This window comes from Python bivittatus, unplaced genomic scaffold (assembly GCF_059951505.1).
Source record: "Python bivittatus isolate LINGU-HERP-01145 unplaced genomic scaffold, Pbiv_v1 ctg000690_np1212, whole genome shotgun sequence".
Lineage (NCBI taxonomy): Eukaryota > Metazoa > Chordata > Lepidosauria > Squamata > Pythonidae > Python > Python bivittatus.
Genome location: NW_028277096.1, coordinates 9,833,784 through 9,850,119, shown reverse-complemented (window position 1 = coordinate 9,850,119; position 16,336 = coordinate 9,833,784). Strand labels below are relative to the sequence as shown.

At 41.8% G+C, this 16,336-nt stretch overlaps 1 protein-coding gene across 1 annotated transcript; it reads left to right on the top strand.

Moving 5' to 3' along the window:
* Positions 1 to 11,426: 11,426 nt before the first annotated feature.
* On the top strand, positions 11,427 to 15,661 carry LOC112541387 (kelch-like protein 24a). The gene is made up of 4 exons (XM_025170665.2): positions 11,427 to 11,520; positions 12,429 to 12,507; positions 13,324 to 13,551; positions 14,230 to 15,661. Exons 1-4 carry the CDS (start codon positions 11,427 to 11,429, stop codon positions 15,659 to 15,661), a joined length of 1,833 nt encoding a protein of 610 aa, XP_025026433.2.
* Positions 15,662 to 16,336: the final 675 nt, after the last annotated feature.

Below are 16,336 nucleotides of genomic sequence, written 5' to 3'. Positions count from 1 at the left end.
CAGGCCCTGAGATCTGAGAAATCCCTACCCTTTTAGCCTTCTAGAAGGCCCGAAGACCTGGCTCTTCCCCCAAGCATTGCGCTAGGATGGGGGTTGAGCTGGGAGGCTGTTTGGTCTGGTGCCTGAGGGGAATGATAATTTTGTTTTTATCCTGTTTTTATTGCTTATTGTGCACCACCTAGAATCATTGTATGAAATGGGCGGCCATATAAATTCTGTAAATAAATAAATAAAATAAAATGTGCATTGCATGATGAACTCCTGCATAGGGCAGGGGGTAAATTAGATAATACTTGCCCTTACATACAGCTGGGTTTCTGCCACCACTGCCATGTGTATCAATCCTGCCTTGCAAGGAGCTGTCCAGCATGTCAAGAGAAGTATAGGTAGTCCTTGTCTTATGACCATTCATTTAATGACTGTTTGAAGTTACAACAGTGCTGAAAAAAGTGACTTAAGACCAGTCTTCACACTTATGACCATTGCAGTGTCCCCAGAGTCTCATGATCAAAATTTGGTGCTTGGCAACCAGCATGTATTTATGATGGTTGCAGCGTCCTGGGGTCATGTGATCACCATCTGCGACCTTCCCAGGGAGCTTCCAACAAGCAAAGTTAATGGGGGAAGACAGATTAGCTTAATGACCGTGGCAAAAAATGTCATAAAATCGGGCGTGACTCATTTAACAACCACATCGCTTAGCGATGGAAGCTCAGGCCCCAATTGTAGTCATAAGTCAAGGACTACCTGAAGCAAAAGAATAGCAAGAAAGCTGTTTGACAGCAGGATTTAACTGTTGTTCCAGCATTATATGAGCTTCAGTTGAGCAGCTTTATAGCTACACTTTCCAATCCACCATCTAGGCTTTGATCTGCTCTGGAGCACTTGAGAAATTTGATGTCCTACTTCTAAATAAGACTCAGGGTATGTTAATCTCAGATTGTGTGAATACAGAGTGTATTCACACAATACATTTAACCAGATCAGTTACATGCTAAGCTTCATTAGTGTTAACCCTGTTTATATTGTGTGTGTGAGAGTCAGACAGTTTGTCAAACTCAGAAAGTGGCTTAATTTGGTATACTATGCCTCCAACTCTGAGAACTCTGACTATATCCAGCAAAATCTGGGATTAATCTGTAAGAAATTAGTAAGAAGCCAGTTTGATGCAGTGGTTAAAGCACCAGGCTAGAAACCAGGAGACTGTGAGTTCTAGTCCTGCCTTAGGCACAAAGCCAGCTGGGTGACCTTGGTCCAGTCACTCTCTCTCAGCCCTAGGAAGAAGAATGGCAAACCACTTCCAAAAAACCTTGCCAAGAAAACTGCAGAGACTCATATAGAGAGTCACCAGGAGTCAACACTCACTTGAAGGCATACAAAATAAATAAATAAATAAATAAAGCACCCTTTTGGGGGCGATGGGGGTAATTAATTGTGAGAAAGTAATATACAGATTAGCATTGTTAATCACCTTGTTAGATCAATGATGAGAAACCCATGACTTCAGGACCGCACACAGCCTTTGTCCCCTTAATGGCGCCCTTGAGTACTTCTCTGGCCATGATTGTTGAAAACATAACATAACCATTTCGAGGTGGGGAATGGATGAAAACTAGCATAAATCTTTACATCATCAGACTGAAGTTTAAAAACAAATACAGTACTCTTACTCCCTGCTATTTTGGGCCATCTGTGTGATGTGGCCTTACTCACTGTGTAGCCCACTGCCCCCATCCCCTGGGATGACCATGCCTAAGAATCATGCAAGCAGTGCTCCAGCCAGCGTGACACAAGGAAAGCCGGAATCTAGCCATTGCCCCTTGTACAAGGGGGCATTTATGTGCCATGCCAGCCCACTGGCTTTCTTGCTGGATTCTGACTTCTGGGATTATGGGAGAGGAATAAACAAGCATTTCTAAAAATTAGGTGTTTCTGAAGCAAGGAAGATTAATTGGAGATGAGAAGAGCCTTCTGTAATGTGGGAGCTAGCCTTCTCTGCAACCCCACCATGAGCCAGGGAAAGCTATTCTGCTAATGAGCTAATTACTCCAGGGAGCACGGCTTACTTGTTGCGGTGACTTGGTGAAGTGAACTCCAAGCGCAAGACACCAGAACCATTTTCTCAGTGCCAGTGTATGGCAATGCACTTTGTGCCCAACATGGCTAAATCAACCTTCCTTCAGCAGGAACCCTGCAGAAATGTTCAATTATAGCTCCATGCTGGAGGACGGTGATGGAATATATATTCCAACACTTCTGGAAAGCACTGGGTTGAGAAAGCTGGATGAGATACTTCTGTAGGCAGATGGTAAGCACACTTCAGACTGGAAGGACTGATTTTGTTTCCGTTTTCAATGGAATCTTACGATCCACCAACCATGGACAGATGCAAAATACTGTGCCAGTTAAGAACCCTTTCCAACAAAAATCCACTCATGCTTTTCCTTTCAAGCATTCTGTCTGCAACTGCAACCTAATTTCCTTAGATGCTGGGGACAATGTTTTTAACTCCAGTCAGATGAAAGCCATGGCCAGGAACATTGCCCAGCTTCAGCTGGTGTGCCAGTTATAACCCTACCTAAACCATCTAGTCCTGAAAAGGATTGCATTCTGGCCCACATCTGGAAGTACTTCTGAGCCCATCATTCCTGGGATTCTGTAAGACTGTTAAAAGTGTTCCATTTGAACATGCTTTGAATGATACTGGACAATACTCTCTTATTTACTTTTGTTTATATCTTAGAATCTTACTCTGCTATGTTGTACACCACCCAGAATCTCAACTGAATATTGGAAATAAATAAATGTTTTTGTTCACCCCCTGCAGGGATTTTGGGAAAGCCTTTCATAACTGGGTGACTTCCAGTTGTATAGGGACTGCAGTTCCCAAATTCCCAAGCCCTGGCAATAGTGGTTAAAACTTCTGGGAGATTCAGCTCTACCAGATCTGGAAAGCATCAGACTGGGGAAGTCTGATGTAATCAGATTTCTTTTCCTTGCTGATCATATCAGTTTTGGTTTTGTCACTTTACCACTTTCCTTTTAGCAATGTCAATCAAATATCACTTCTTCACCTTGCCCTACCTTTGCCCCACTTTATATTTTGGTAGAGCATTTATTTTAAGGAATAGAAAATTCAATCAGCATCATTCTATTGCTTTGTATTTAGGGCTGTCTGCTCATTAAAGATCTTTTGAGCTGATTGATCACCTATCTTCAGGTTGATTAATTAAGTAAATTTAAATCAACATGTCCATTATTAAAGCTTCACTGCAGCTGCCTTTTAATGATCTCAAAGGAAGTATGAAATGACTTTCAATTTAAGAAGCAAAATATGCATATGATAAGGCCATCTTTAAAATATATATGTTCTGCTCGCTGTTTGAGAAACACACCAACATTAAAAGAGCTTCCCAGGACAAACAAGTGTCCTCTTAACCCTTGGCCTAATAAAATAAAATCGTTCTTGCTGATGAATTAACTAACACTAACCTTTGTTTAACCTGCAGATTATTTCATTGATTCCAGGTTGTAGCTCTAATTCATTGTGTCACAATATTTAGCCTGAAAGAAGAGGAAAAATGGTGCCCGTCTGACCATTCAGACAGATGGAGGGGGGGAGAGAGAGACAAAATATTAAAGGATGGTTCTTGGTGGATCTAGTGTGGGGCCTGAAAGGAGTAAAACCTGGTAGTTTTAGTTGGATACAGAATCTGGTGCCGGATGAATTAGCAAGAAAGCTTGGCCGAGAGAGATACTTGAAGGGCTTGGCAGACATGGATAGAGGCCGAGGGAATGGTAGAAGCTCTCTTAAGACAAGCAGAAAAGAACTTGGTGCTTTATTTTGGACACCTCTTCTTCCCAGGTTCTAATCTTTTCTTTCAAGCCCAGAGCAGGAAATTAAAATATGAAACTTTACATTAACTCTCAAACCCCGAATTCCTACCACTAGAACCATCCTCTGAGGGCTGCAGCCCAGAGAGGTTTTTCCCCGCAACTTTACTTACCTAACCAAAGGGATGCCACTAAGGAAAGCAATTTCACTCCTGCAACACCTTCCAGTTTTTACGGCTTATACCACGACTGCTTAATCTTACACTAATATTGCATACTGGTTATACTTTAGTTTTCCTTTTTCCTTAGTATTACGTCTTTTAAAGTGTAAGCCTATGGTTTGGGGCTGTCTTTTTCCCACCGATTCAGTAGAGTGTCTGTAGGAATGGCGTCAAAAGAGTCAAGATGGAGCCTACAACTGCACAATCAAAGCCCTGACTTTTTTTTACATGCATCGACACAAGTAAAGAAGGTTGGGGCTTTGAGGTGTGGTTTTGGTTGCCACCCTGACTTTTTTGACCCCCCTGTGGACCCCCTGACTGTCTATAAGCCATTCTGGAAACGTCTTACTTGGCAAGCCGAATGTTTAAAATGCTCTAAATGTGTAAATAATAACACTGTCTTTACACAAACCTAAACATTTGATCGGTAGCAATAAGGGGTGGAGAAGGTTGCCAGGCATTGTCAAAAGACAGCAAAGGACCAATTAACTCTCTCCACCTTCTGCTATGCTTGTCTTCGAGACTTTTTCTTCCTTTTGGATTTGGTGTCAGGCATGGTTCTTCTCCTGTCCCCAGGAAGATGACAGACAACTCAGTTGGAGAAGTAATGAGAATCCTGGACCTGACAAATAATTCCAGGGAGCTGGAGATACAGAGGCAGTTTGTATATTGGCATCTGGTATCTGCTGTCCTCTTGATTCAGTCAAGAAGGAAAGAGCTCAGCCAGTGACTTCTGAAGCTCCGGACAGTGAGCTTGATTGGAGGGTAGATTACAATACATACAAAAAGCCAGAACAAAAATTACTGGAGAATAAAGAAACCTACATCCTAGTAAACACCAGCCTAATACAGAAACTAGGCAACCTGATCAAGAGAACCCTTAATGACCTAACCAAGAAAGACCATATCACAAAAGAAGAACAGTGGTGGATGAAAAGCAGTGGACCCATCTTCCCATGCTTCTATGGATGCCCAAAAATACACAAGCCTGACATACCTCTCCAATTATATCATTACCAGGGACCCCAACATACAACATAGCAAAAGAACTGACAAAAAAGCTTGGATATCCCACAGAGGGGAGCAAATATTCTATCAATTCCCCCCTATAGCATTTCCGGAAAATCAAAGACCTAAAAAGAGATGAAGATGAAATGATGGTTTCATTCAATGTCATAGCACTCCTTACATCTATAGACCCAGAACTAGTGAAAGAATCCATGGCAGCAGCACTACACAACACACGACCTAACCAAATACACAAAGATTGAAATACCCAGAATCGTGGACCTCATCAACCTCTGCCTCACTACCTATTTTCAGTTTGATGGACAAATATACCAACAAATCAGAGGCACCATGGGATCACCACTCTCAGGACTCATAGCAGAGGTTTTAATGCAGCATCTAGAAACTATAGCACTTCCATGCATACAGCCAAAAGTATGGATCCGGTATGTAGATGACACTTTCGTCATAATAGAAAAGGAACAACTAGAGAAGACACATGAAACAATCAACAACATCTTCAAAGGAATAAAATTCACCAGAGAGGAAGAAAACAACAACACACTACCCTTCCTGGATATCCACATCAGCAGAGGAAATGACAGCAAATTAGAAACACAAGTCTGTTGAAAAACAACCCACACTAGCCAAGTGCTCCATTACCAAAGTAACAACCCAACCTCCCACAAGAGGAGTTGTGTAAAAACATTATTTAGATGAGCACAAATGACTGCAGCAACCCAGAACAGCAGAAAAAGGAAACAAACCACATATACAACATCTTCCAACAAAATGGATACCTTTGCAATTTTATCAAAAATTGCCTAACCACTCAACCCACTACAACACAACCGACACAAGCTAGGGAAAGAATAACACTGCCATACATCAGAAATGTCTCAGAAAGAACCAACAGACTATTATAACCACACGGCTTCACCATAGCACACAAACCAACCAAAGCCCTCCAAAACATCTTAAGTAGACCAAAAGACCCAGTAGCCCAAAAAGAAAAAACAGGAGTCATCTACAACCTACAGTGTAAGGACTGTAACAGCCACTATGTAATACAGACAGGCAGAAGACTGGTAGAGTACATCCATGAATATCAACTAGCAACCAGAAGATATGATGAAAACTCCTTAATCTCACAACACATGGACAGACTTAACTATAATTTCAACTGGGAAACTGTCAGCTTCTTAGACCAAGCTAAATCCGAAAATGCGAGGGAATTCCTGGAAGCTTGGTATTCAGACAAGGTAGCCATCAACAGGCCCATAGAGATAAACAACCTCTACACACTATTCAAAAGATACAATAAAAAAGAAACAAAAAGACCAGAACACCTCCTCACCAGCAATCAACACCCATATAAGCAGGGATTAACACCAGCATTAACACCAGACAAACAATCAATCAGTAAACAATACCCTAATCAAAGAACTACCAACTCAGACAAACAAGCAGCAAACAACAGCCTAATCTAGGAACTACCAAGGAGAAAACAACTCCCTCACCAACACTGACAGGGCAAGCTACTGTATATAAACAGAGAGCAAACCCCACTCCCTTCTAGCACTGAAGATGCTACCTAGACAGGTAACAAAATGTCTGCAAGCAAACAACCAAGCTCAGAGAACCCCAAGGACTCCACAGTTCAACCCTGAGCTACATATAGTCTCTTCTATTGGCTGTTAACATTTATATGAAATTGCTGGGAGAGGACATCCATTGGCATGGGGTTCAGTTTCATCGATATGCTGATGATACCCAATTATAGATCTCATTCCTGGGTTGAACAGGTGACATGTTGATCAAGTACCTAGAGGCTATCAGTGTTTGGGTTGGGAGGAACAGATTCTGACTGCATCTCTCCAAGCCAGAATAGCTTTGGCTTGTGGCCAAAGGGAAATTCCATCTTTGACTCCTCACAAAGAGGTGTTCTGTAATTTGGAAGTTCTCCTAGATTGACAGCTCCTGCTTAAGGAGCAGTGATGTACAAGCCTTCTGTCTCCCCCCCCCCCCCCACCTTTAATAACTTCTAATATGCCTATGGGAAGAAAAACATACATAGCAATTCCTCTCCAAGATATACATGGCTCCTGGCAGACCCTGCCAGGCACATCAACCTGTGCAAATGACTCTAATTGAGTGCACGCTGCTTAGGTCTGAAATGCCAGATGCTGAAGATCTCCCTATAAATTTCAATCTGAGAATGTGACATGCAATCCATTTCCCAGATACTGCCACATTTTTGCTGATTAGCTAAACCCTGCCTCCTTGTAAATGGATGTAAAAAATTATTCCTCTGAACAAGCAGAGACTGATGTCAGTGATGGAGAAAACCAGGTCTTCGATGGCTGTCTTGAAAAACCATGTTCCAAAAATGTACAGAGATCAGACTTCTGTAAGTGGCCACAATCACAGTCTAGTCCAGATTGACAGCCAGCCAATACATAGAAGTATAATTCATAATTGGAAATCACATCCACTTATTTTAAATAGAGATGGGTGACAATTTTCATTTGAATCACAACATGCAGTGAGGAGCAATTTAACTCTTCTCTCCCCAGACATGATCCTGGTGCAATTGTCCTTTTATGTCCTGCTATAAAGTTTAGGGGGAATTCCTCTCCCCCAGCAAATCTTAGGGCAACAAAAGGAGGGGATTTTATTGTGAATGTGGCTGAGGTGGGAAGGCTTAAATTCTCCTTTCTGCATGATGGGCTCCAGATCAAAACTGTTGCCATCTGCAATGTCTATAGTTAATGGGGAAATGGGTGGAGAGAGAGAACCTGGCATAATTTTTAATGATAGATTATGCATGTAGTTGGATCCTCAAGTAGCAATCTTAAATTTATTTATTATGGAACAATCCCCATTGAACATAATAAGACTTTTAAATAAATCAAAAACACATAGAACTGGCCTGTATAGCCTATTTAAATCAGGGTTACCTCATGCTCTGAGTTAATTGAATGAATTCTCCATAATTGACTGGTCAGGTTTTACAATATTGCAATATTTCTTCTTTGCTATTAACTTCTTTGCTCATTTTCTCATATGTTCTTGTGTCTTATCTCATCTAAAGAACTCAGGACTGTACTAATTTTCCTCTACATATAATTTAAAATCAAACCCTTTTGCCCATATTTTAGGTGAAGAATAATTGCTAGGAGAATTGCTAGGAGGATTCTTAAAACTCAGATTCTGTTGGTTATGTGCTTTGTTTTTCGTCATGTCAGTTATGAAATCCCTAAAGTGCTGTCATTTGTACGATGTCATCAAATAGAGATCACTATTGCATGTCAGCAAATTACCTGTTAGCAGGTGTATAAATCAATTAAATAAAGAAATAACCTACTAATTACTATTACATGTTCATTATCAAATGTGAATACGATTATATGCTAGGTATTAAAGAATGCCCAGTACTTTCATAGATATATTCTAAGGAGTTTGCTTTTACTATCACTGCTTGCTTCAAAACATTTTTAAAACTAATTTCAGAACCCCCAAACCCATAGCTATTCTCTAATATCAGCAAATATCCTGCAAGTGTTGAAACGTTCAGACATCTAGTGAATATTCAACATTTAGAAAAGATAATTTTGGGGAATAACTCATTTGAGTGCGTGTAGGAGGGCATCTATTTCCAAAAGATTTGCAGACTTGCAGGGAGGAAAATTTTCTGTTTTCATACACACAGCACTCTATCCCTTCTCTAGTAATTCTAGAACAATCATTCTTATCTCCTGCTGAATCCACCTCGGTAAGTGGCTGATTGCTTAATTATATTCTGTCCTCCCTTCTTTTTGTGCATCGACAGCAGGCTAAAGATATGCATAGTCAAAGCTGAGGCCAACAGGGTTAGACAGCTGTATTTATATTTCTCCTTGGCATCCGAGTGCTTCTTCAGAATTAGCTGAAAATGAGAAATGGGTTAGCCTGTATATGTCCCCAGCTTGCAGTATGCCACCATCATGGATGAGGTGGCCACGAGTCACATGTACAAGATGCTGCTCAGGTGCATAAGTGGGGCAAAGGGCTGCATCTGAATCATAAATCCTCGGGTGTCCCTTCCAGAGCCCTTCCAAAAAGTTATCACATTCAGTTTTTTCATAGGGTGGGGCCAGGGGTAATTAAGTCGGTAGGGACCATCGTATATGCACAATTGATTTACTTAACTTTGTTTAAATGTAACCACATTTAGTTTGGGTTCTATCCACCCACTTTTCACTGGATTCACATACCACATGAAAAGCAGCTAATCTTGGATCAATAAAACACAATGGATACATTAGCAAAATAAGCCATGCCTAAGCCTACTTTAGCATGGCTCAACATAGTGCCCTACTTCACACAACATGCTAAAGAGATTAGCTCCCACAACCCTCTGAGCCATAACCTAGACACCCCCATTTTAGCTTAGATTAGTCTGTTCTGCACACCCAGTCCCTGTGTAACCTTCTTTCCTCCTCTACTGTATACTTTTATAAGGTTTATCTGAGTGTGTACCACATCAGGTGCTGAGTTGCTAGGAGATATTCAAGGGAAAGGTAGCAGTTGCTAAGTGCCCAAGGAACAAACCTAGTGGCCAGGATGCTGAGAAATAATTCAGTCAACTATCCCACTCAGGCAAATTGGTTGAGGGGCGATGCCACTGCTGATGAACAGCGAGGAGAGAACTAAACCATTCGTGGAATTTGGCTAGCCCTTAGTCTCAGCACTTACAGAATTGCCAGAGAAAGCCAGAGAATTATGGGTACCTCTCCCAAATGATCCCAGATTTCATTTTTCCTCTTTTACAACAAGCCCAGCTAAATAACTAGTATCACTGTTGGGTGGGGAAACTTTATCCATCTCATTCCTGGTAAGTGCCAGTTCTTCCCTCCATTATATTTTATTTACACACCACCCTACTTAATATGTGTCCCAAACATATTTGTGTTTGTCTTCCTCCATTTCAGTTCTTCCTGTGATGCTCCCACACATCTTGAGCTTCCTAGAGCTTCTCCTGTTGCCATGGTACCAGAGAAGGCTCTCATTTTTCTCCCCCCACAGCCTGCCTGAGCTAGGCCTGGTGGAATGGAAGGGTGCCCTGGTCACCTCGGCAACCAAGCTGATATATCCCACCCCACTGGATGATGTGTCCCTGTTACCTTAGCAACCCACCTGCTGCTTCCTCCAGGGTAGTTCTTGCCCGCCCACCTGTTCATTCCCCACCTGGATGGTTTCATTAGCTCCTTCTCCTGGCACAGGTCGTGCCGTTCTCATCCCATATAGCAGGGCATAATTCCAGTTTTGACAAGATCCTTAAATTCCAACATTGTCCCATAAGCAAAAGAGAGGCTTCGGGGAGGCCCCAGATGCAAAATGGCAGTTCAGACACCAGCTTAAGAAAGGCTTGAGTCTCTACAACTGTCATCAAAATCAGATATCACTTTAGGCACGTAGTTGTGATCAAGAGCACAGACCATCTACCTGGGTGAGAAGCTATTTATGCCAAATGCCCCTTGAACAACATTGCCATGGTTTTAACCAAGGATGGAAAAGTTTAACATTTAAAAGAAAGCAGGAGCAAAAGCCCTAGTGTATAATGATGGAAGTTGGATGGGATTTTCTCATACATGAGTGGGGGCAAGGAATTGGGGAATTAGAAGGTTGGGTGTTTTGTTTTATAAATAAGTTTAAGCCTATTTAGGATTAGGCTGTTTTTGGGCGTGAGTTTCCCACTTTACATAGGAAAGAAATATGACAATGATTTTCAGCAGCTGTGGGTGAGGGGGACAGGGATAAAAAAAGCCAAGATAGTTGCCATGGCCCTGCAACGGAGCCCTGTCCCTTTTTTTGCATGCATCAAATATGTGATGCACATAAAAGGGGGTGGGACTTCAATCACATAGACTTAATATTTTGATTTGCCCCTTAGTTCCCCCTGGGACGGGGGGATACTGGTGACCATATAAAAGGAATTAATTGGCTACATGAAATCCAAGAGCTTCAAGTTGCCCATTTTTGTAGACTGGATAAGATAGGCAGCCTGCAGTTCCCAGCACCCAATTTTTGGCCCCAGGACATCTTAAGTTCATACTGCCATGTGTTGTTATATGCATGCTTCTTCTTGCATCTTTGCAAAGCACACCACTGTTGGAAAATTTACAGATTCCTTTCTATAAAGCAGTAGAGGGTAATTGGCTTTATATATCTTCACTGAAGGTCATCTTTTTTAGAGGTGATGTAAAGGATCTCTGTGTGAACATGTCAGAACAAAAGCATTGTTTTCCCTCCCCAACCATCTCCCCTCCTGCTTCATAAGCTCAATAGCAGCACCTAATGTTCTATATCTTTAGATAAACAATGACTAATGCTACAGACCTTCTGAGGGGCAGAGAGATGCAGCTGGATGATACTTCAAGTCAATTCTCCTCTCTGAGGCACTCCATTGGGCAGGGTAAGGTTGGATCATTTCTGACTGCTTAGATTGCATCTTCAGGGGGAAATATTTTCAAGTGTTGGCAAAAGTGGGAAGCTTCCATGCCGGTTAACGTGTGAAAGAGGAGGGGATAGATTCTACATGCACATTTGTGTCCCTTGGATATTCAATCTGTTTGCATAGCAACCAACCTGTAGAGTCCAAGTTGTTTATAGGACTCCAGTACTGAAATATTTTACAATCAATAATTACTGGTTAGCAAGACCTTTGTTATTTGCTAGAAAGCTGTTTCTTCCAGTCCTAGATATTCTGAAGTTCTCATAAATCCAGAACTTAGAGAAAGGAATCCTGCAAACTCATATTGAGACTTTTCTTTTTTAATTGCTTCATTTATTCCAGGATGAAAAGGAGTTCAGTAGCTTAAATCTGATGAGCCTTCTCTCAAATTAAGCCCTTTTAGAATCTAATATACCAAGGACTGGCAACCTGGTGCCTTTCCTGATAGCATTTGTTCAGCACAAGATGTAATTCTTAAAATATAAGTATAATCTTTGTATACATCTACACTAGACATTATCACCAGGTATCAGGAGGGTCTTACACATCTAAATCAATTGGGATGGTGATTTTTATGGACCTTAAGATCTTGTTCCTAATGTGTTCCAGAAAAGTACTGCTACAAGGAAGTTCTTGACCAGAAATGACAGATACCAGGATCTTGGTAACTTCCAGAAGTATTGAAGTATTCCACCTACAATCCCTTGTTATTGGCCAAACTGGCTGGTACTGAGGGAAACACAAATGCTTGGTCCATTCCAACAAGAATATATTCTTATATACTTCTATTGTGATGTGTGGAAGTACAATTTAATATTTTTGTTCCTCAATCCCTTTCATCCAGTAGCATCATCTCTTCTGCCCCATAGGCATCAAGGAGTTGTACCAGACTCAACAGCTTTGTGACATCACCCTGGTGGCTGATGGAAGAAGGTTCCCATGTCACAGGTAGGCAATGAACTACATTAACTACAGGTTAATGAATGAACTAAAATCTTCTATGCAGTTTCTCAAAAGATTTTTCCCTGCAAAAGAGGTTTTTTGCAGTTTCTGTTTCTATTTTTCTATCTTATTCTCAAGGTGGTTGAATTTTTTTAAACTTCTCTTGACAGTATTTTTTAACTTACTTTTATTGTCAGAGGCAAATGAGATGCTATTGCTGGCATTGTTCATTTCGTACACATCTTTCTGTCATTTTGAAGCCTCTGTAACTGCCCATGTCTCTGAAACTGAAAAAAAAAATCCCTAAATAGGAGGAGTTCCCATGTGATTTTTTCCTTTGGAATTTACCTTAGGAAACTGGGGGGGGGACTGCAGGTCACTAAAGAGAGGGCTGTCCATTGAAAGGCAGGACATTTGCACATACTCCTTCTCCATATCCTACTGAATGTAAGAACAGCACATTGCACTCGTGAGAATTTCCCCAAAGTTCTCTTCAATTTTGAAGTACATTTTGAATGTAAATCCTCTTTAATCCAATTGAATAAAAATATGTTTGGCACTAGTTATAACTCACAATACATTTAGGAGGAACTCATAACTGAAGTTGAATAGGTTTATACTGAGTGCAATTATTGTTCCATCTAGCCTTATGGTAGCCTGCAACTTAAACCAACTGGAAGGTCTCTGCTGAGTCTTTATTAATTCTGCTTTTTGAGATCCTGGAGATACTGTGAATTAAGATAGAACAATTTTCTTGCAAAGAGTGTGCTCTTTTCCACCATCATTACCTCCTTCTTTTCTTCATCTTTGCTTCCCCTGCAGAATACTCTTAGCTTCTGTCAGCCTCTACTTCCAGCGCATGTTCACCAGCACCTTCAAAGAATCACGGGAAGGAGAAATTGTGCTTATGGACTTGTCTGCCACTTGCCTTCAAAGTCTCCTGGATTATGTCTACACTGGGGAATTGCTGCTTCTTGGAGAAGAGGCAGAAGAATTGTTCACTGCAGCCAGTAGACTTCAGATTACTTCTGCACTAGACATTATCACCAGGTATCAGAAGGAGGGTCTTAAGCATCTAAATCAATTGGGATGGTGATTTTTGTGGACCTTAAGATCTTGTTCCTAATGTTTCCCAGATAAGTACTTCTACAAGGAAGTTCTTGACCAGAAATGACAGCTACCAGGATCTTGGTAACTTCCAGAAGCATTGAACTACCACCCCTACAATCCCTTGTTATTGGCCAAACTGGCTGGCACTGAGGGAAACTGAAACCCAAAATTTCTGGACCATACCAGCTTGACTACTCTAGAATGCCAGCAGACTCTGTTTAACTGCTATTTTCCTATGCCATGACAAAGTCTGTTTGCGGAAATCATACCATTTTGCTCCCATCTGTAAGAAGTGTGTTCCCATTGTTAAAGGTTCTATCCATCACATCCATTCATCCATCACATCCAATACCTATTAAGGATCTTCCTGATTTGTCTAATTCCTTTTAATTTATCATTTCTATTTGAAAGACATGTGTGCTGCCCTTTGAGTATCAGAATGATTTAGAAACGTACATTAAAGTATAATAAAAACTAATCAGAATGTAACAAGAAAGTACACAAAATAAAGCTGTGTGTGTGTGGATGAATGATTCTAGGTTTACATTTCTCTCTATTTTCTCCACTCCAAGGTTCATTTTCATCAGTCTATTATGTTCCCTCTCTTGCTCTTTATAGATTTCTCAGAGAAAGGATTTCCACGGAGAACTGTCTGGGGCTTTATGTGCTGGCATATTCCCACAATCACCGGCCTCTCCTCCACCCAACCTCAAGTTACATTGCTTTTCACTTTGAGCACCTCTCAGAGCTTCCTGCTTTCTTATACTTGGATGTTAGCATCCTCACTACCATTATTGCTTCAGAAACCTTGGCAGTGGACTCAGAACTGATTGTGTACAGAGCTGTGCACCGCTGGGTCACCCATAATCTTGATGAGCGTCTCCCGAAGCTTGCAGCACTTATGGATCATGTTCGCCTTCCCCTCTTGACTCCAGAGGAACTTGCTGAGGTCCGGGCTCAAACCGAAGAATTTTATGAGTGTGTGCGTCTCCCTTGGGAGGAGCTTAGTGTGGAAGAAAGGCTGTGGGCAAGTAGAGGGCTGAGGCATGGCATGTATCATGAAGGAATGGTGTGCGTGGGTCTCCCAAAATGGAGTGAAGTGAATCTTGAGGATGAGGAGTTGGATTCTCATGTGCACTTCTTTGACCCTTCCATCGATCAATGGGATCAGCTCCCTGACCTGAAATCAGTCACATCTCCCAGTTGCACCTCCATGGGCCATAAACTCTACATAGCTGGTGGGCAGCATTTAGACGGCTCATATTCTGACAACCTGCTTGTATATGATACCCTTGGGGGCTGTTGGTCCCAGCTCCCCTCCATGTCCATAGCTCGAGCTTGGCATGCTTTCCTCATGTGCAAAAAAAAGCTATATGTTGCTGGTGGCTGGGATAATACAGGGATGCTGATAAGTGCAGAGACATATGACCTGGAGCAAGAAGAATGGATGACCATCTCTAGCCTTCCCTTTGCTCTGACTTATTTTGCCTCCGCAGCACTCAGGAGCAAACTGTATCTCATTGGTGGAGAGATGGGTGATTCTGACTTGCCAGTTCCCCACAAGGGATTCCTGGTTTATGATGTTATATCGGGAGCCTGGTCCCAGATCCCCATGGCCCTAGAATTTTACGAAGCCAGTGCCATCACACTGGGCAACTGCATCTTTATGGTTGGTGGGCTCTCTGGAGAGGACGCTCATGGAAACCGTCACTTCACCCAGCGCTGTATTTGCCTGCTTAGAGATGGCAAAACCAACCATAACATCTCTGTCCCATCACTCCCCATAGCCATCTCTTATCCTGGTGTTGCCTGCTGGAGGAAGAGGATATATGTCTTTGGAGGAGATAGCAACAACCGTAGTTCCAGTGCTATCCATTACTGGGAGCCAGGTCAAAACACCTGGACCCAGTGTACAGCAAGCTTACCTGATCCTAATTATGGGGCATTTGGCTTTGGCTGCATACCACTTAAGGTGCCTCGAAAACATATCCTCAGCATCTTTCATAGGGGATCTGCCACAGCAGTAGCAGAGCATGCAACGTGCAGTTAAGCATGCTACCTGGCATCCAACATAACTGGCAAACTATTGTTGCTGTTTTTCATTAATGAGTTAATTTTTAAAAGAAGAGATCTGAAGGCAGATATCTGATGGTTACCTTAGATCACAATATTAATTCAGACTTCCTCTGGGGCCAACAGAATGCAGCTTCTCCTGCTTTTGGCTTGTACGAGTTATTTTGACACTCATCTCCCCTTTCTATCTCCTTGATTTCTCCAACTCTTCGCCTCTACAGCCCACAGAGCTCAACATTTTGTGCATCTTGCCTCTAGTCTCTGGGTAAGTTTTCTTCTATCTCAATCAAACTGACCTTCTAATTGCTGCAGGATTGGGAAAATCAGGGCAACTGCTGAAAATTGGGATGCTTAAGACTTTCTCTGATTTATACATATTCTCTGAAATGCAAATTTCAGCCAACAACTAGAAGGTCAACAGGAGTCCCTAATTTTACTTCAGCCTGTTCATTATCAGGCTCTAAAATTGTACACAGACTACAGCAGAATCTCTGGACCAGCCTATATTCCATTTCTTGATGCACTTTTTGCTTAAGGCAATTTTAGTGCACCATGTGAAATATTATATGAGAGTCCTACATCACCTGTGAGGTAAGGATCCTTAAGAGAAGCTTCTATGCCCCTCTGGGGTTCCTCCACCCTGGAAATGATC